Source organism: Marmota flaviventris, chromosome 7, assembly GCF_047511675.1.
Source record: "Marmota flaviventris isolate mMarFla1 chromosome 7, mMarFla1.hap1, whole genome shotgun sequence".
Classification (NCBI taxonomy): Eukaryota; Metazoa; Chordata; class Mammalia; order Rodentia; family Sciuridae; genus Marmota; species Marmota flaviventris.
In genome coordinates this window covers 58,013,078-58,034,140 of record NC_092504.1, presented here as the reverse complement: position 1 = coordinate 58,034,140, position 21,063 = coordinate 58,013,078, and the positions used below count along the sequence as shown (strand labels likewise).

Genomic DNA, 21,063 nt, shown 5'->3' with positions numbered 1-21,063 from the left:
GTCTTTGCAATCTCTCCATGGATGGCCTGTGATGCCCATCACATTTTGATTTTATATTTATTCAATTTTAAAAACCCACTAGTTCATTTTTCTACTACCATTGAAGAGAGGTTTTCTGGGTTGGGAGATGTTGTTTTTAATTATATTTCCCAACAGTGCACAAAATATGGCATCTAATCCCATCTCAGGGAACTTAGGCAGGTGGCCCTAAGGAAATGACTTCTGAGCTGAGATCTGACAAGGACTCTGAGGGAGTCGGGTGAAGAAGAATAGAAATCATGAAGTCACTGACTATGGTTTGGTTTGGTTTTATTTGATTGGGGGTTTGGGGACAAAATACAAGACAGAGAGATGTGGGAGAGAAAAAAACCTTGGTTATAAAATCATATTTACATTGTTTTTAAGACATAAAGAATGGATTGGGGATGGGCAAGAGGTAAACTGAGGGAATAAAGAATTCCAAATTCTGACATTCCAGGTGAAAGAAAACCAGGGCCTGAATTAAGAGAGTGTTGGATGGAATCAAAAGAGATGGAGAGAGATTTTAAAGAGACTCGAAAGAACTAGGTGTTGAAGACAACAAAGAATTATAATCAGTTACTGCATTTGTAATGAATGGAGTTGGAGAAGAGTGTGGTTTATATAACATCCAATGAAACCAACAATCTAATCATGTGGTGATCAGAGGGGAGCCCTAGACCACAGTATCAGCATCCCTAGGCATCTGATAGCAATGCAAATACTCAGGCCCACTCCAGACTTACAGAATCAGAAACTCTGGATGTGGGGTCTATATTTTAACACATCTCTCTGCATTTTGATTTATTCCAAAACTTGAGAATCACAATCTAATCCTTCATTAGCAACTGAACACAACATAAAAAGAAAAGTAATAAGCCAAGAAATTCTTTCTAGATGAGTCAGAAAACTATTTTTTTGTGATCCATTATTCTGGACATTTAATTTAAGCTCAGTATTATGAGACACTATATCAAACTGAAGTTTTCTTCAATACTCTACTTCTTAATAGACTATTACAGTAAGGTCTCAAAGATTCTATTGGCTTTTGTTTTGTGACAACTTAATCTTTGAAATACAGTGGGATTTCCCAGGCTTTCTGTACACATATTCTCTTTGGCAAATAACTGATAATGTTTATCTCTTGGTAGTGATGAAAATACTAAATTTGCTTGATGAACCTGACTTAAAACTGTTACAAAGGGACCCTGGATTAGATTTCTGTTGCAGCCTTGACTCAAAAATCACTTGACTCAAACTAAACATTCAAATGTAAGGAAGAGACCTCTGTGAGATTTCAAGGGGACAGTAGGGCCTCCTTTGTTCCCTAACCTCTGGACATTGACTGGCATCTGAGGAGCTGGCCTGGAAAGCCAATGTGGAAATACCCAAAGTTCCATAGACATCTATCTTAACAAAGCAACGGGCAAGTTAATTCTGAAGGGTTTTTTTTTCCTATGTAATTTTTATTCATGCAAATTAATCATATGTAATTGTGGGTTTCATTGTGGGACATTTAAACATGCATATGACATACTTTAATCAATTTCACTCTTCAGTACAGCCGAAGGGGCCCCAGCAAACTTTCAGACTGCCAGCTGATGATTGGCTCACAGCGGCCCCAGCAACTTCTAGCTGATTGGCTCCTCTGCGGTGATGCTCATTGGGCTGTTTCCCCGCCCTTTCAGACTAGGAGCTGCTCATTGGGGGACTTTTTTTGGGTCTGCCCAGCGACCCAGCCAATCGGCCTCAAGAGCAGGAGGAGTGGGGGAGGTGGAGAGGCTTGTGGGAAGCCGGTGGTGGCAGTTGGGCTCTGAGGGTTTTTCCTGAGGAGCTGTTTTATTTGGCATGTGTGGTTCTAAAAATAAAGTTAGTTTCTTTTGACAAGTGGCTCCTGAATTGTGCCCAGCCAGACTGCAGCAGTGGGTTTCATTGTGGGACATTTAAACATGCATATGACATACTTTGATCAATTTCACTCTTCAGTACATGCCCTTGCCCTCCCCTTCTTCCTCCCCATAACCCCCTTCTTCTCTCCTAATGCATTTTCTTCTATTTTTCTTCAACCTGGGAAATTGAAGCAATTCTCAGTGTCAAGAATGAACAGAGGAGAGCCCTAGACCACCAGTCACTAACAAACACAAATCTGAATATCTTAGAGGCATACCTGTCATGGAAGTTACTATCTCCCAATTTTTCATGTAAATCACAGTAATTTTTCACATGATCACGGCTTTCTCGTACCACTCTTTGGAACAGCACTTCCTGGAAAATAGAGATGATTAGTGTTTATATATGGTTGCAAACATTTATCTGCAGCTGAGATTGCAAACACATTTTTAATAGTATAATATAAATGTTTCCCTAAACCCAGATCTTCATTAGTGAGTCCACAAATCTTAAAGCTCACATTTTACTGAAAGAAAAATCACCATATATTTTGTAGCAAAAAAGTGGGACAGCAAGATTGATATCTGGATTCCCATGATATAAACTCATTTGTGGGCTTAACTGCTGTGTTCTACAAACACAAGGCAAATTATTCATCAAGCCAAAGAGAGGAATGCAGAGAAGTTGATAGATTTATGTTTGGTCTGTGCATGTGTGTCTGTTGGTTATTTTAATAATATAGCCTTTTTATATAAGCAGCACAGATATAGATATATACGTACAGAAATATACATATGTGTTAAGAAGTCATGGTTTAATAAAAAAGTCATGTTCAGGCTGTGAACATTACATAAATACACATCAATTGAACTAGATGTAATTTTCAGAGGTAATGGCAAATTCAAAGAATTCTTGAACCATGAAAATAATATTCTAATGAGAAGATACTAATGATCCTGCAGGCTGAACTCTTTGGTAGAAAAAATGATCACCTTACTAGTCAGATCTAATCCACCTTATCCTAAAAAGCAGTTCTTGTTTAGTAAAATTTCCACCCAATTGTGCAAGGAGTTGACCTAGATTTTATTCTTAGCACTGTCTCTACTACCTGTGTGATACCAAGCAAATCACTTGAATCTTCTGAAATCAGTACTCTTGTTATGGTTTAGGTATTAATTGCCCCCCCAAAGCTCATGTGTGAGACAATGCAAGAAAGTTTAGAGGTGAAACAATTGGATTATGAGAGCTTTAACCTAATCAATACATTAATCCCCTAATAGATATTAACTGAGTGGTAACTGTAAGCAGGTAGGGAGTGATTAGAGGAGGTGGTTCACTGGGGGTTGTGCCCTTGAAGTTTACATTTTGTCCATGGTGAGGGAAGCTCTCTTTCTCTGCTTTCTTGTGGAACCATGTCCTAAACAGTTTTCTTCCACCACATCCTTCTGACATGATGTTCTGCCTCACCTCGGGTCCAGAGCAACCATGTCAACCATCTATGGGTTTAGATCTTTGAAGCCACGGACCCCCCAATAAACTTTTCCTCTTCTAATTTTTTTTTCAGGTCTTCTCTATAAAGTGTGCTTGGTAATTCAGGCATTACTTATCATGCCAGGCTATAGTGAAGATCAAATAGGACACTCGTTGTAAAGCTGTTTGTAAATTCTAAACATCCATGCTCCTTCAAGTTGCTATAGTCATAGTAATTATTGTGAAAAACTAACAGTGATGCAATGAGATGGGTGTTTCCATACAGGAGACTAAATCATCTTCCCTAACCTTCTGAGAACAGTGAAGTCTCAGGTGTGATTGCTTGAGGCCAGGCAGGACAAGACGAACCTTTGTACACACAACTCTAGACATCTATTAATGTGTAAGGCATTGAGCAGGAAAAAAAAGCCAGAACTACCCTATCTTAACTCAAAGATAACTGATAGGCTGATGAGAAGATTTTTAGGCTGCCAGCTTTTCCATATTAAATGCACAAGAGCTTCTACCTGTGAACAGTAAGGTTTCTGGCTTGGAAAGGGAATATCTTCTAGGGCTCCGTAAGAGGTAAACTACTCATACTCAAATGGGATGCACTCTCAAGCTACCTGCTACTGTGCTGAGCATACATCTATAGACACTTAAGATTGCTGAAGTTTCTGGAAACAGTCTGTAAGGCAATGACTCACCCAGAGTCACTAAGGTAAGATGTTAGTGCTTGCAATTAGCTAGAACATTTATAATCATCTTACAAAAATATGGCACTACTAACAGCACTGGAATTTTTCCTATTTGTAATCACTGATGAGAAACACATTTTTAAAAAAAAGAAAAGAAAAAGAAGAAATTTACCGCGTGACTATAGCATTCCAAAGGTTTTTCTAATTTACAACATTTTTCCAGTAAATTTTTATATTTTGCTTCTACTCTTAAAATGACTGGAACTGCCAACTCTGGATGTCTTCTTGAATATTCATAGAGAAACCTGTATTGTGTAAAATATATTGGAAGTTAAACAATAAAATTCAGAGGCCATGAATTTACTTAAAACAAACAATAATTACAGTCATGAAGTCTAACTAACTCTAAGGCATGTAGAAACCTTGGGAAAGTGGCAGAGAAGTTTTATTTTGAAATCAGAAAACCAAATCAATAAATAATATGACTTTTCCAAAGTCACGCAGTAATGAATGGCAGATTCAGAACTTGAACCTAAAACATACTTGTTCACTGGTAGTTTCTGGTTCTGAGTCTCTACTTACTTTCACTGGAAATTAATTTCAAGTGTTTGGGTAGAATAACAATCATTTTTCCCTGTAATCTTTGAGGCACTCTCTAGGTGTTGAATCACTGGGTTCACTTATTTTCCAAAGAAGCCTTTAAGTGTGAACAGTTTATTCATAATCTACACATTCATCTCATTCACAAAAACAAAACTGGATTCTAGAATATTTTTAAAGGAATTATAAAATTATGAAGGTGCCTTTGAAGTTATCTTGTCTAACCACCTCAAACCCTGGGGAAATCCAGTGATTTTTACCTACCTTCCACAGCGTATGCATGTCAAAACTGGGATTAGAACTCAAGTCTCTTAACTCATAAACCTTGTTCTTTTTTACACTAGGACCTATGCCTGTTGACTTTGTAATTTTTTAATGGGTACGTTCAGATAGTGGCATCTAATTTTATTAGCCAGTATAAAATACAATTTTGGACATACAGTTAAGGTCATTTTACAATGGACTTTGAGGAAAACTCCAATTCTCCATTGCTTCCCAAAGTGACTTTGAAAATATTTCAACTACATAGCAATATCATCTTGATACTATGTATTGAAATCAGTTTGCCTTTTGCACAAATTAGCATGTACTTCTGAATGGACACCGAAAATGTTAATACCCCTATTCTCTAATCTTTAAAAACTACACCATGGATTTGATAGTGGATATTAACTAGAAGAGTTGGCCATGTACATAAAATAATCTGAAGCTTATGCTCATCTCTAGTCCCTAAGAGTAAAGCTTGCAAACACTGGGTGTTTTTGTTTTTGAAATTCCTATATTAGTAGTCAACCTTCAAAAAATCAAGAGATTTTTAGCTTCTTTCAATGCAGTAGACTCAACATCCCAAACCCACATTCCCACATAACTGTCTGACTGGACCTAAATAGCCACTGCCAACTTTGGAATCCACAAAGCATTTCCTTTTTGCCCAAAGCTCCCACTCGGCTACTCAGTTCCATCACCAACTGGGCCCCATCATGATTCAAATTTGCAACCTCATCTACAGAATCCATATATACATATTCCATCCTTTAGATTTTACAAAAAGCTATATTACTCTTGTAGAAAGTCATCTTGGTTGTCAGTGAATCGTTGGCATACAAATTGGTCTTCTGTAAACCTGCTGAGTGGCAGGGATGAAAGGTCAGGTTTGTCCCCATTTCCTGTGTTGATAATGCATTCCCCTCGGAATGGCGCTGGAAGTTCACAGCACTGAGTGATCTTGCTGGATAGGGCAGCCCGTGTAGAGCAGGTGTAGTTCATAAGCTGGCTCTATAAAACAGAGAAAGGAGGGGGACTTTTTTGATGGCTTCATTCCGGACTTATTTTTTATTGTTATTAGTAGAAAACCAGGGGAAAAATTGGTACCTTAGAGGGCTTTATCTGTAGGCCAAAAAGGTCATTTATAGTTACTCATTTTAGAAAGACATACTCACCTGTTTGAACTTACTCAATTGTCACAGCTCTTTTTAACATCTAGCGAAGAACATATGAGACAGACTTTATTATTCTTTCTATGTTTAGCCCCCCAAAAATACAAATGAAAAATTTGACTGTCTTTCTATTGTGATTTTTTTTGAGGGATTCCAATTTAGGAAGCATTTTGTCCCTGAGTCACATCACAATTTTTCTTTTATTGTATACATTCTATATTACTATCACACTTACATGTTTACTTATATATGCATGCAAATAATTGGGTGTGTATATAAATAAGCTAGTCTCTACATTTAAGGAATTTGCAATCTGGCTGGAGAGTCAAATAATTAAATAACAATCCTAATACATTATAATTTTAGATGTTGTAAGACAAGTACACACATGCTTCGTTGGAAGCAAAAAAGAGAGATTGGCAGTTCAGACTGGAGGGATGTCACAATGAGGATCTTGAATGATTTGAGTCTTGAAAGACAAATAGAAATTAATTTGAAGCAAGTAAAGAGGAAGATAATTCTGGAATTATTTATCTTTATATATAAAGAATCTTAAGGGTACAAAAGAATGACATATTTGCGAAATGGCATATATGTAGGGTGTTTGGAAGTCATTGAGAAAATTTTGTCAAGGAATGATGATGGGTGAATCAAATCAATGATCGGACAGACTGAAGATCTACTGAAAGGTAGAATTCAAAATATTTTAATAAATAATAAATAAGAATGAAAGGGGAGTGAGGAAAAATAACCTAGGATATAATATGGGATAAGGTTGATGATAGTATAATTTACTGAAACTGATATTCAGGGGAACTATCGGGTTTGAGGAGTGTAGTTAAAAAAGGGAAGCCAAGGGCTGAGTAAGGAGAGCAGCTGTTCAGGGAACCGGAGCTGCCTATTAAGCTTGATCAAGATGACAACCTCCCAAAAGCATGGACACCTCGTGGCAGAGCCTATGGGGGAAAGCCAGTGAGGAGCCTGACTTGGATTGGCGAAGGCCTGGGCAAGAAACTGGAAGAATATGTTGTCCTTGGTCAGTTTCTGGTGATAAAGAAAGATGAAGATCTCTTCCAGGAATGGCTGAAGGACACATGGAGCGCCAATGCAAGCAGTCCCAGGACTGCTTTGGGTGCCTTCTTGTGATGTTCTCTGGGGGGCCCTCCATCCCCAGCCCCATTATCAAGTCTCCAGAGTTTGCAGCTGAGTGAGGGCTCCTTGTCCTTTACAAAAGAAAAGATTGCTGTTGTCTTTGGGAGCTCTCTCCCCTCACCATTTCAATCTTTTTGGAATTTTTGCTCTTGCATGCAACTCCCTTTCTTTCCCTGCCAGTTCCATGGAAACCATTAACCAGCCTTTCTGATTGGATTCCTGGCCCCTTCCCTCATCCCCACCTTCACTTCTGGTTGGTATGATGCCCTTTGTCACCTTTTTGGCATAGCAGTCACTGTCCTTATAAAGGTTTTTAGATCAATAAAGTCAATGGACTTCAAAATAAAAGGGAAGCCAAAGAGGGCCAGGGTTGCATGTGAGACACTGGGTTTGATCCTCAGCACCACACTCAAAAATACAAATAAATTTTTAAAAGGTAGTGTATCTATCTACAACTAACTAAAAAAAATGTTTTAAAAAAGGAAGCCAAAGAATTTGATATGGATATATAGAGTTCAATACAATGTAAGGCATCTATGAGACATCTACAAGGAGATTTCCTCTAACAAGTTGGGGGTATAAACTAATGACTCAGGAAAGAAGAATAGAATGAAGGTACAAATCTGAGAGTAGTAACTTTAGTTGAAACTAAATTATGAGTCAAGTGTGCTTCAGGGAAAGTGCCTCAGTTAAGCAAGCACCATGCTCTCAGTGGCTCAACAAACACAAGGTCATCTCTCTCCAAAAGTCCCAGCAGGGAGGAAAGGTATATGTCCTCTAGGCAGTAGTTCTGGGAAGTTGGCTGACAGAGGCTTTGCCATATCCAACCTGTGCCTTCCAATGTAGCCTTCAGCATTAAAGTCTACCAGGTATTGGGGGGTACTGTAGAATATAGCCAGGAAGTTTCTATGGGTCAGACCTAAAAAAGGTATAGACCACCTCTGAACAAAACTAGTTTTGAGACAGGCAGGAAATACAGTTCATGGCCCAGCAACCACCCTGGACTGTGGAAAAGGAGCCTGAATCCTTTGCCGGATAACAACATCTGGAGCAGAACATGTAGGGTAAGAAAAAGAAAGGTCAGCTGATACTGTGGAGCACACCTGTGATCCAGGAGGGTGAGACAGAAGTATCACAAGGTCAAGTCTAGTCTCAGCAACTTAGCAAGACCCTGTCACAAAATAAAAAATAAAAGGGCTAGAGATGTGGCTCAGTGGTTAAGCATCCCGTGGGTTCAATCCCCAGTACACAAAAAATTAAATAAAATAAAGCCACTAACACATCTGTCTAGAATATCAATTTTTAAAGGGTAGTAAAAAAGGAGAAAAAATTTGATAAATGAAACTGTAAGAATATAGAAATTCCAAGATGAAAAACTTTTCCCACCATTTATTGTGGAAGAATAAATTGTTGCATTGATTGACAGATAAAATCATAAAGACAGAGCTATCTTGACTTTGCTACTTCCTGGCTCTGCAACTTTATCAAGTTGCTTCATCTCTTTGTATCTCAATTTTCTAATCTATAAAATGGGTTTAAAAATAATACTTGATATGGCTGTGGGAATTAAATGAATTGATATTTCTTAATATCAAATAACAGAGCCTAACACAAACTAAATGCTATAAAATGGTTTATCAAATAAAAAAAGTTATTACTATACAATCTTAGTAAGTTGTTCCTATAGTGCTATGAAATCAGGGAAAGAGAGAGAGAACCTAATTGAATTGTGTTGACTGGCTGACATAAAGAATGTTAAACTATATTAATTTATGTTACTTAATATTTAATATTAATGTTCATTATAGACATACTGCTTTGTGACATAATGCTGTAAAATAACATGGTAGGATGCAATGAACTCTACAAAAAAATAGTGAAAACCTTCTTGTACAATGTTTATAGTAGCACAATTTTCAACAGCCAAGCTAGCCAAGCTACAGAACCAACCCAGGTGCCCTTCAGTAAGTGAATGAATAAAGCAAATGGAGTATTACACAATGGAATATTAATCAGCCATAAGAAGAAATGACTTTATGACATTTGCCAGTAAACGGATGGATCTGGAGAGTATCATGCCAAGTGAAGTAAATCAATCCCCAAAGACCAAAGATCAAATGTTTTCACTGATAGATGGAAGCTAACCCACACTAGGTGGAGGGGGTGCTGGAGAATAGATGGTCAGTGTGTAGACAAGGGGATTGAAGAGAAGGGAGGGAGGATGGGAATAGGAAAGACAGTGGAATGAATCCGACATGACTTTCCTATGTATACATGAATATACCACAGTGAATCTCACATCAAGTGCATCTACAAGAAATTAATTTAAAAAAAACTGTAGGCAAATGGCATAAAGATCAATATAGAGAAGAGATGAGAGTGTAAGGAAAGGAAGGGGAAGGAGACGTACTGGGGTTTGAACTAGAACATGATACATTCCATGCTTTTATTATTAAAATGGATTCTATTATCATGTATAACTAAAAAAAACCCTAATAATAATAATAATAATAATGAAATAGGGGCTCAGAGTATACTTCAGTGGTAGAGCCCTTGACTAGCATGTGTGAGGGGCCCTGGATTTCAACCCCAGCAGCAGCACAGAAATAAACAAACAAACAAGCATATAAGTAAATTAAAATAAAAGAAGTAAGAAAGTAAACAAAGGAGAGAGGAAAAATTACTACATGAACTGGGACCAGAGAGGAGGGAGACGGCATTCTACTGATAATATTGAGAAATCATCCTTATTTTTCTAGATCAATTATTTACCACTGTACCATTATTTAAGAATTGAAAGCTGTTTAAAGAATAAAGTGAGTTTTAGGAAGAAGGTTCTTACCCTACCAAGAGCACACGCAACTGTGTTTCCTTCACAGCAGGTCTCATGCAGATTTTTAACATCAGTGGTCAGTTTGGCAATTTCAGAAAAATTAGATTTAGGTTGTTTTTTAGTGAGCAGAACCAATTCCCTGAAAAGTAAAATAACACATTTTAAACAGTATTTTGAACTTTATCATTTCTAAAATTAGTTCTAGTTCATCAAGTAACCAAAAGAAGAGAAACGTATTTGCAAATGTGAAGAGAGAACATTACAAATGCATTCTACTCCTTCAGTGACAGCAGCCAGAGATCAAGTCACAGAAACAAGCAATTAAACATCATGTAAAATATGGCAATTTTCATCATTTTAGTGATCTCTTAAAGAACTTGAGTTGCTTAGCTAGGCAATGAAATGCAAGGCTAGCTAGGCTTGGAAATGTCTGACTTCCCACTTAAACCTTGTCAACATCAAAGCAGAGATTATGAGGCTGGATCCCTTACTTCAGTGGACAAGGGAATAACTTCCCTGAAATCTCTCTGGTCTTTCTGTGAAAGGATAACTGAGCTCCCAGGAAGTTCACTGTTGTCCTAAATTAGGGAAGAAGGCAATGTAAGGAAGATGCCTGTCTTCATGGGTTAACTTGGACAGAAATGTCATCTGGACCAGAAAGGAGGCAGCTGAGCAGCATCAAATTCTCTATCTCCACCCTCAAAAGCACTCCTCACTTTTTCTATTTTACATGATGTTGGAGCCAAAATCTTTCCTATCTTCCAAAAGAAAAGAATACCTTTTGTCCTCTAACCTTTAGCAGGCCAAATTTTTTAGTAAATGCCTGTATCTGAATGTCCAAAATCTTTGGTTCACTGAAGAAGAAATGAAGGGATTGAAGCAAATGGGAAAACTTGAAGCAGGAGATGATGGGGGCAGTTGGGTATTATGCAATTTCATCCACAGCCTTGTGTGCTCTATTTGAACAGGCAAGTAACACATTTAGAGAAAGATGCCAGGTTTCTATTGACACACACTGCTAAGTGAGAGGGTAAATGATTTTTCAAGTTTAGTCAAAAGAGCAACAAAGTCCACAAATCCACACAGATAACTTACACAGCTTTTGCTACTTTGTGGTTGAATTTAACCCCAATTTCACATAAATGATGATGTCTCAAAGATATTTCTCTAATGTATTTTCTGATGGGTTCTAGCTGTAAATAGAGAAACAGTATATCAAAGAAATATGATAGCAACAGAAAACATTAATCTCAGAATTTGTAAAAACCAAGGAAAGAAAAATAAATATTATATATCTTCTTGAAATTAGAAAGTCTTCCACTGAATACTTAAAAGAGGCAAAACGTAAAAGCATTAATATGGTTTTTCTTGGGAAATAGAATCTTGCTTCCCTAGAGATCACTTGTCCCAGAACCTCAACATTTGGAATATAAATGAGAACAAGAAAGTGAACAAATAAAAACTTGGAGAGTCACCAGAATAAATTTCAATAATGTCTTACAGTTGTATTTTGCTTTTATCAAAGTTATTAACCTTGCCATCTTGGACAAGTCTCATGCTGCTTAACTAAAATGTGCCCAGTTTACAATATCTATTAATTAACTTCTCCTCCACATGTTCTTCTTTTGTTTTTATTTGTTTTTACAGTACTGGAGATTTAACGCAGAGGCTTTTACCCCTACTCACCTACATCTCTGCCCCTTTTTAAAATTTTGAGATGGGGTTTTGTTAAGTTGCTCAGACCGGCCTTGAACTTGCAATCCTCTTGCCTGAACCTTCCCAGAAATTTGGATTATAGCCATGGTCACTATGCCCAGCCAAATATTTATATTCGTTTACCCAGATTTCTACTTTTGAAGCTATCACAAATTTCCATAAATAAATAAAAACATAATTATGCAAAAATAAATGCATACACATTTTGTTATGATAGCAAAATTTTGAGAAAATAAAATAACACAACTTCAGAGTGACAGTTAAATAAGGCACATTATTTTTGAGAAATTTATATTTCTAATGAAAACAAGTGTGTTTAAGCTCTGATAAAAATTGTATGTTCGGTGTGATCACAACCATGTTTAAAATAAAATCTGTGAGGAAATCTGTGAACAGAGGACATTATTATTATTAAAAGCAAATATACCCCAATTGTCATCTCTATGTGGTAGAAACAGAATATTTAAAAGTTTCCAAAAAGTTCTATATTTTCATTTAAAACATTATATTGACCATATATTATTTTTTCCTATGAGTAACTGTGCCTTACAGTGATATTTTCAAAAACAAGACAGATAATGTATATAAAGGTAATATTCAAACCACAAAACTATCATGATAATAATAGCTTGACTTGAATATTATCAAATACAACTTAATTTTATTTTATAATCAATTATGGATTGTTATTATTTTGTTGTATCACACTCATTCAAAATCAAATGTAATTGAGATTATCCACTTTCCCATAACAGAGTTTTAACTCATAGATCCCATTCTCTGATCATAGACATAAGTTTTACACAATTGATTGTGTAACTTTTCCTAAGGAAGCAGCAAGAGTCACTAGGAACAGAAATCCTAGCAGTTGCCACACTATAAATATCACCAAGTGAGGAAGAGGGGGAAAGATTTCTTAGCTAACTTACAGCACCTGCTTGTGTTTAACAATATGGGGGAAATTTAGGACAAATCTCCCCTGGAAAAAATCTAATTATAAGAAACTTTATAATTAAAACATAAATACATGCAAGTTATTTATAAAATTCACCTCCATGGGGGCAGGGAACATCCTTCAGAAATGCTGGGTATTGAGATATGTCTCTGCATGATAACTGGCTTTGGGTTTTTAATTAATATGAAACCAAAAGAAGTAAAAATGACTATCTTGCTTAGGAATTTGGAATAGACTTCCCACCTAACTGGAGTTTATCAAGAGAAGAATGAGGAGGGAAATAGGAAATATATATAAATAGATTTAAGGAAAACAGCTACAATCATTGAGTACTTAGCCTATGCAAGAAACATCATTTAATTTAATTTCTGATAGACAAGGAAAAGCTGATTAAGAGAAATAAAATTGTCCTATTCTAAAATATGAGATTTAGAGGAAATGAGATAATTTCTCAATGAGAAGTTCAAAGAAGACAGCAAGGAAAAAGTGGCACTGCATTTAGTCTTGAGGAATTCATCAAAATAATTGCTAAACTAATATTCATTTTTAGCATGACTTTTGGAAAATTGACCTAGTATTCCTTCAGTAAAATAAAGATGATCACTTTATGTTAATATTTAGAAACTTTAGTGAAAATGCAAAAAAAAATGCCTTTACAATGGAACTACTTACTGATTCACATCTATACAATGAAGGAGGAAAGGCCACATAACAAAGTTGCTTGTCAGATATATATTCCAAAGGTGGCTAAAACAACATCTCATACCCCATGTTCTTACAAAGAGATCTCAACAATCCTCCCATCAAGAGTTAAGGTAGGTGTATGGTCCCCTCCAAATGGATGAGGTTTCATAGTGTGTCAACCAGTAGAGCATGGCAAAAATGACTTCTGACACTAGATATAAAGGACCAAGCAACTTGGTCTTTATCCATTACACAATGCCTTGAAGCCTTAAGCTACAAGTCAGCATCCAACTGCCCTCAGGCTGTTATGCTATGAGGAAGCCCAAACTTACCCAGGGCAGAGATACTGCATGGAGAGACATTTGATATTTTATAAGGAAAAAAAAAAAAGATGGCAAACCAATGCCCAGTGCTTCAGCTTGCAGAATCCCAGATGTCATGTAAATGAAGCTACATGAATTATCATGAGCCAAAAACCTCCAGATGAGCTATTTCCTGAATTCCTTATCCCCTGAAATTATAAGAGATAGTTAACTGATAGTTATTGAGTTGTAGGTGTTTTATTATGCAGAAATAGTGGCTGGAATATTAAATATTTATTATTTATTAGGAAGTAATATCTATGTTATAGTATGCTTCTCAAATCTTAATGATTGGATGAATTTCCTGTGTATCTTGTTAAAATGAAATCTGTTTAGTAGGTCTAGAGATCAGCTTCCAATTTTGCATTTCTAACAAGCTGCCAGGGGATGAGTATACTGTTCATCCAGAGTCATACTTGCCATAGCAAGGCCCTAAACAGCCGTTGGCCTGTGTCTATTATACCTTTATCTGCAGGCATTCGGTCTTATTTTCCTCTTGACAACATGACTGAATAGCTGTTTTGTAGCAAGCAGACATGGTCAGGATAGTGGGTCCATATAAGTATGGATGCCTTCTAGAAATTTCATAACTGTACCTGTAATTTGACAAACACAAAATTGTATAATTTGGAATTAAATAATTAATGGTGATACTATTTCTTAAAAACAGAATTCATTTCGTTTTATTGACCTGAAACTTCTAGAAATGCATAGTGATTCGGATGAAATAGCACACTTTGCTTAAATGCTTCACATCTTCACTACGGACAGATCACTGTGAGGTTGGTCAGACATTCCTTGAATGCCCATGAAGTGACCAAGGCCTGAGGGAAAAGAAAACTCAGTAATATAACCTCCCACTTTTTTATAGAGTGGAATGTAGAAAGTTCAAGAGTCTAAACTGAATTGTAAACAGTGCTGCATAAGAATTAAATTTAGAAGAATTGACAGGTACACAGAAGTCTCTTACGATCTTTCAGAAGTTCTTTCTAGACTATGAGAGTTAACATCATTGCCCTTCAAGGTGTGTTGTTCAATGCATTCATTTGTTACTGAATTCCCAATAACCATTTCCTCTTACTAGTCTTTAAGGCTTATTCAAGACCAACCTGCTCACACATGCAAATATACTCAACAAAAGGCAACATTACAGATAAAAAGTGATTTGATGCTCACCCAAATCCATTTTCTCTTCCTGTGTGCACAGGAAGACTACCTTTCCAGTCTCTCTTCCACTTAAATTGAGAACATGAAACTGAGTTCTGGCTGATAAAATATGAATAAGTATTCTATCTACCCCTTCTCAGCTTGGCCATTCATTGCTTTGTGAAATTCCTAACTATCTTTCTGTTGGAAAGATAGTTACTGTGGAGGAGAATGGTCAGGATTTGAGGTGAGCTGGAAAGAGCTGAGCTATCAGGTGTCAAAGTAGCCAAGTATGACTAGAAGCCAAAATTGAAGTAACAGTTACACTTTTAATCATTTACCAGCATCATAAAAAAACAAGGGCTAAATTGAAGAAAGTGCCAATTTCCCTCTGTTCCATTTTTTCCCATGTGCCAGGGAAAAGGATCCAGTGGATCAGCATAGATGTGGGGTCTGCTCATCCCTGAGGGAGTCCCCCAAAAAAGGCACCCTGGAGCAAGAGAAAGAGGAAGAGGGAAAAGGCTGGAGTGGAAAAAGTCAGAGTAGAGAAATGTCTTCAAGTTTCTCCTTTCATTCCCTAGTAACAGGATTTACGCAGAGGTACACTGGCAATGCCTCTGCAGAAGGTCCTCTAGAAAGAGGTCTTGAAACAGGCAGCTGAACTAGGGGTGCAGCTGTGGGTGGGAGCATAGCAGCCACATGGCAGTCGAGGCCTGCGTCCTTGACTGCAACACCCTTTAGACTCTGCGGTGCACTGGCTGTGTGCCCAGTCCGGTGCCAGGAGGGACTCTTTGAGATGGCCAGTTGTTGGGCATGAAACTGTGGTCAATGATAGCCTATGTTAACACTTTAATAAATGAGTAGTTAAGCTCATGTTTGGATTCCCAGCTGGTCTCCCCTAACATGAGGCATGCTGGAACTTGCTTGACTCCTTTATCCCCGAGTCCTTCCTCCCTAATGTCTGATACAATTTAATTCCTTCTTGAAGTTTCAGAAAGATCCAGAAGCATTTCTACCTCATATGGGTGAAGTAAAGGAGTTTAAGCCATTCATCATCCAGTTGCCCTGTCTCCTATTCATGCCTGGTCTGGATTGCATGTCTAAAACCTAAAATCAAATCACTGCTTTGTTTCTACAGTCGATCATCTGCCTTATTCTTCATGTCTGAGCCTGTCTTGACTAATATAGCCAGAACTGCATTCTTTGAGAGTCAAAGTTTCATATTTCCCAGTCCTTTTCTGACTGTAAACCCCAATTGCTTGCTAGTACCCTCTTCAGACTCATCATATGAATGCTGTGCCAAGTAGGACTCGAAATTATGAGCTCAGCAACATATTTGCTGGAGTGCTATCCGCTCCACATGGAAATTACAGAGCCAGGATTTTTTAAGTTGAAAACTCATTTCTATCTAACCTACAACTGCTGCTTATTTCTAGGCTCTCAATGACAGACTTTTTCTTCATGCTTGTCAGATAACCTCTCTGCTACTTATCATTGACCCTCCCTAATGCTGGTCCCTATTACCTGGTCTCTGTCTCTACCTGTTTATTATGCTATTATGTTTTGCCTACTTGGCTGCCTATTTGACTATACCTTCCAATATCATTTGCTGTTAATCTGCCTAATCTAGCTCTCAAGAAGACGAGTCTTATAGGTCCTATTCATTTTTCTTTTATTTCACACAGAGAGATTTTTTTGTCCTGTTGTCTCAATAGAATAGTAATTGTCATTATGAGGGAGAAATATATATATATATATATATATATATATATATATATATATATATATATATATATATCGTGTCTCAAATTTTTAATTTAATTCCATGTAATAAAACATTGTATCCTCAGAGGAACTTAAATTTAAAAAATAATCTGTCTTCAATGTTGGAAAATACTCTCCTTCAGAGACAATGTCAAATAAAGATGGCTTACCTCTCCTTCATGGTCACTTGATTTTCTTTGTCCATTTCACAGATCATCTCAGGCTTTAGACTTTGGAATCTATCCTTATGATCTCCATAATCTTTTTTATAGAATAAGAAGCACTTGAGCCTTGCTGTGCTATTTGTATTACAACAGTTAGTAAACAGGTGTTTGGCAAGCATTCCTTGGTTGTCACAAATATGCTCTAGGAAGCTGGTCATCTATAGGAAGAATGATGACTTAGAGGGGAGAGTCTATGTAATTGACACTCCTAACTGCAGGAAAGTTAAGAAATTATTATAAAGAAGAAGAAACTAAGTATATAACATTAAACTAGTCCCTAGGTGTAGCTCTTTTGAGCAGAAGTCTTTTAGTTTCGAGGACTTTAACCTAAGTTTAAGTCTAAATTCCCAAATTTGGACTTTAACCAAGTAGAATTTTTCATTCTCCCTTTTCCAAAGCAATTGTTTCATTTTCAAACAGTTGAGTTACTAAAATAAATAAACGTAAGCCAGATTGTTTAGGCAAATTATATTTATTTTTTTAAACTCATCTATATTTATCATCCTTTAAAGTAGAATGTGACTTTGGTACTACATTTCCATTCATAAGCCTTACTCTTGAGTTTTTCAAATGGCTTTATAACACCCTTAGGAAGGTTTATAGTTTTGTTTCTCTGAGTACTTTGGAAGACAAGCCCTGTGGAGGGTTCCTCCCATCCAGTTACTTCAGTTTCACATACGTCTAAGGCACTGGTACATGCAGAATTTGTAACTCTAGGGGAAGGGAAGTTTAAAAAGTGGATCCTAACAAAATGAAATTCAAAGGGCAAGGTATACATAAAGAGAAGGATTTGCCAAGAAATAGCTTTCATTACTTCCAAATAGCTTTCATTACTTCTTTAGTTTTGTTTCCATGAGAACTTATTTTGGGAAATGAACTTTGAAGCAATGTGTATTTGTTTTCAAATATCCACATGGAAATACAATAATTTTGGTTAGCTTTCAACTACTTTTAAGTGGCAATAAATGTGTGGGATTCAGGAAACCTTAAGTGACATTTGTTTTCAGATGTGAGGGATAAGAGCAGAAACATGTCATCTTTTGAAATGGAAATAAATAGGAATCACAATAAAACAGTGACACTATAAAATGAGACATTGATAGAAGAACCTCATTTCAAATGTGTTTCGAATGAGACTGATGACTTTTCTGTCTATTCAGAATCCAGTAAAAAGATATAGGTAGGTTTTAGCCTTAAGAAGATGAAGTTTAAAAAAAATGTAGATAAAGAAGAAAAATGGTTTACATTTTAAATTATTTAGCATGAGAATAATGGATCAAAATGTGTGTTGTAAAAAGAAAAAAAATGTGTGTTGTAAGACCATGTTGGTGTTTATCAAGAATCTCTTGAGGGAATCCTGATTTTGAGGGAATTTGCTATCACAAGAGAGACATAGTTTATAAAGAAATAATAATAATTCCCACAACTCTTTACTAACTGGGAAAGAAGTCTGTAATATTATTCACTTCTTTCTTCTTTTTTATGTCCTCTCAGAGACTTTTTATAATTAATACTCCAATTTCCCAGAATTCTTTAAATGTGGATGTCAGATAATAGTGCTTAGAGACTCAGCCAGAGCAACCAACAAGTTAGCACATTGTGCTCAAGGTATAAATCCTTCTCTTGAGGGTTTGGTTCTCAGAATCTGATGTCCCAGGATGAACTGATAAAATGTAGGTTTATAAACCTACAGATATTATGTCTGAGCTGTGACTCTACATATTCTTGCTTTACAATCCCCTACCTAATTATAGCAGCCCTCTCTTCATAGCAACACCTCTTGTTTACAATATAGTTTTAAAAAGAGAAAAAAAGAAGTAGTCTATGATTCACCTACCAACTGATGAGCACATTCTGTGGCTGACACATGTGATTTAAAATTCTTGCACTTTTCCACAAGATCTAGTAACTGTTGAGCCACAGTTTGTATTTCTTCATAAGTTGCTTTCTGAAGAAACTGAGCAATCATAATGCTGGTACTGAAACATATTGGTGATTGTTAAAGATAGAATCAAACCCTTTTTCTCTGTTGTTTTTTTATTATATCACTGTTGCTTCACCCCAGCCCCAAAACTGTATTTTTAAATTTCAAACAAAAGAATATTAATGATAAAACTCACAGGTCTTTTAAATTCTCTTCCACATAATTTTGGGTACTAAGGTGCTGCATGGCTGAAAAATAAAATTTTATTTGCTGATGAACTGGGTGCTTGCAACTCTCACATTCATTTATTGAAGTCCTAACCCTCAGAGAGATGGTATTAAAGGTGGGGACTTCTAATAGGTCATGAAGGGGAATGTCTTTTAAGCAAGGCCCAAAGGAGCTCATTCTTTCTTCCTATCATGTGAGAACATAGCAAGAAGGCATTATTTATGAATCATACAGTGAATTTACACAAGATACAAATATAAGAGTACTTACCAGATCCAGAATCTGCCAACATCTTGATATTGGACTTCCCAGACTCCAGTACTGTAAAAAATAAATTTCTGATGTTTATAATCTTCTCAATTCATGGTATTTTATTATAGCATCCCAGATGGACTAAGACATTTAGAAAAGAGGAAAATTTCCAGATTTAAATCTCCCTTTAAATTCTTCAATCTGTATTTACATAATAATAAATTTTTGGATCTATTCTTAATTGCCATAATGAATAAGATGAATGACCAGAATATGTTTTCACTTGTCTTTAAACTGTTTTCTATGAATGATTTATTTATATTCAAACATATTGTGTAGCTGAACTCTATCATTGGTCTACAAATAAGCTGCATATGGTTGTGTTGACACTTCTGAGTTAATTAAATTTGATGATTTGGTTATTAAACTCTTTAATTAGATGTTATTAGCACACCCACAGTTAAATATTAGCATGGGAAACAAAACTGTAAACATTAACACCTTGCCAGGCTTAATTTGATAGAGAAGATGTCTTACACCTCGGATTTGCCCACCACGCTACCGTAAACAGTGTTTTCCTTCTTATACTAAGAGCTTCTAAAGGACTTGGCAGCTATTTACTAAATAAACATACCATTATTAGTTGCTATATTAAGATGAGAAAGGCTTAGGAGAGAGCTATCCTAAGTTCAACTTCTATTTGTAGAAAATATCTTAAGCTCTGTGAGTTTATTTCTCTAGCTGTAAATGTACATATCATATCAGGTGGTCAAGATTAAATAAAAGTGTGAAGTACCAAACATTGGGTTGGCACATAACAGATACTGAATAATGAAGCTTATAATGTTATTGCTGTTACCATTCATATTATTTCTCTGCCTAAACTCCTTTATCCAATTTCCAATATTGGTTTGCTTCTCTGACCTAAAGTGAAAGTAAGGCTAAAGTGAGATGTTCGTGTATGTTTTGTCTTGGTGCATTTCCTTTTTCTGACTTCATCCCACACGCTAATGTTCAGCAATTTTCAGTGGTTCTACTGACAGCATGACTGCTGAGACAGTAAGTCTTTCCACGTGTATTTTCATAGTCATTATGCCTACTTGCCTTAGCCTTACACATGTGATGTGTAGGTTATCAGTAGGATTTCCTACCTGCATGTAGTAAGCTTGTCTGAAGAATTTGACATTTAATGTAGCTGAAGAAAACAAGAAAACATATGGGTTTAAGAGTCTTCATTATTTCAGATGAATCTTTATGGAAGATGTTCTGTCATTTGAAAGAAATGAAGAATTTATTCATATTCTTTTTGAGGATTGACTGTTAACAATTAACTTTTCTGGCTAATATTTTTTTCTAAGTCCACTTTGACCCTAAAGAGAATTGAGGAAATCCATGACAATGAAGAAATATTATTGATGGATTGCATTCTTTAGTGACTACTGGATATTAAAACAAGTCATGTCAATCTTGTTTGTTCCAAGATTACAAAATGCAGGCCTTGTAATAAAATAATAAACACCTTTGGTAAATACTAGTCTGCAATATCTTATTTCCTAGAAATTCTTATTGACACGTACAAAGTTCTGAAGTGTCAAGGGAGACAGTAAACATGTGCTACCCTAGCTTAAGTAAATGGTCAGGGCTCAGGTGTCAATGCTGGGCATATGTACAAGACCCTGGAAAAAGAGGAGTTTCAAGTCCCACATGCATT

General features: G+C 36.3%; 1 protein-coding gene across 1 annotated transcript in view; it reads right to left on the bottom strand.

The window, feature by feature from the left end:
* Positions 1–20,588, bottom strand: part of LOC114104682 (alpha-fetoprotein-like) — a 40,583-nt gene extending 19,995 nt beyond the window's left edge. Inside the window, exons 1-10 of the mRNA XM_027950896.2 lie at positions 20,504–20,588; positions 19,069–19,120; positions 18,786–18,927; positions 16,895–17,106; positions 14,278–14,410; positions 11,193–11,290; positions 10,107–10,236; positions 5,737–5,951; positions 4,249–4,381; positions 2,186–2,283 (exon numbers count right to left, since the gene is read on the bottom strand). Coding sequence (XP_027806697.2) covers positions 2,186–2,283; positions 4,249–4,381; positions 5,737–5,951; positions 10,107–10,236; positions 11,193–11,290; positions 14,278–14,410; positions 16,895–17,106; positions 18,786–18,927; positions 19,069–19,120; positions 20,504–20,588 — 1,298 coding nt within the window. The remainder of the gene's footprint in view (positions 1–2,185; positions 2,284–4,248; positions 4,382–5,736; positions 5,952–10,106; positions 10,237–11,192; positions 11,291–14,277; positions 14,411–16,894; positions 17,107–18,785; positions 18,928–19,068; positions 19,121–20,503) is intronic.
* Between the last annotated feature and the right edge of the window lie 475 nt (positions 20,589–21,063).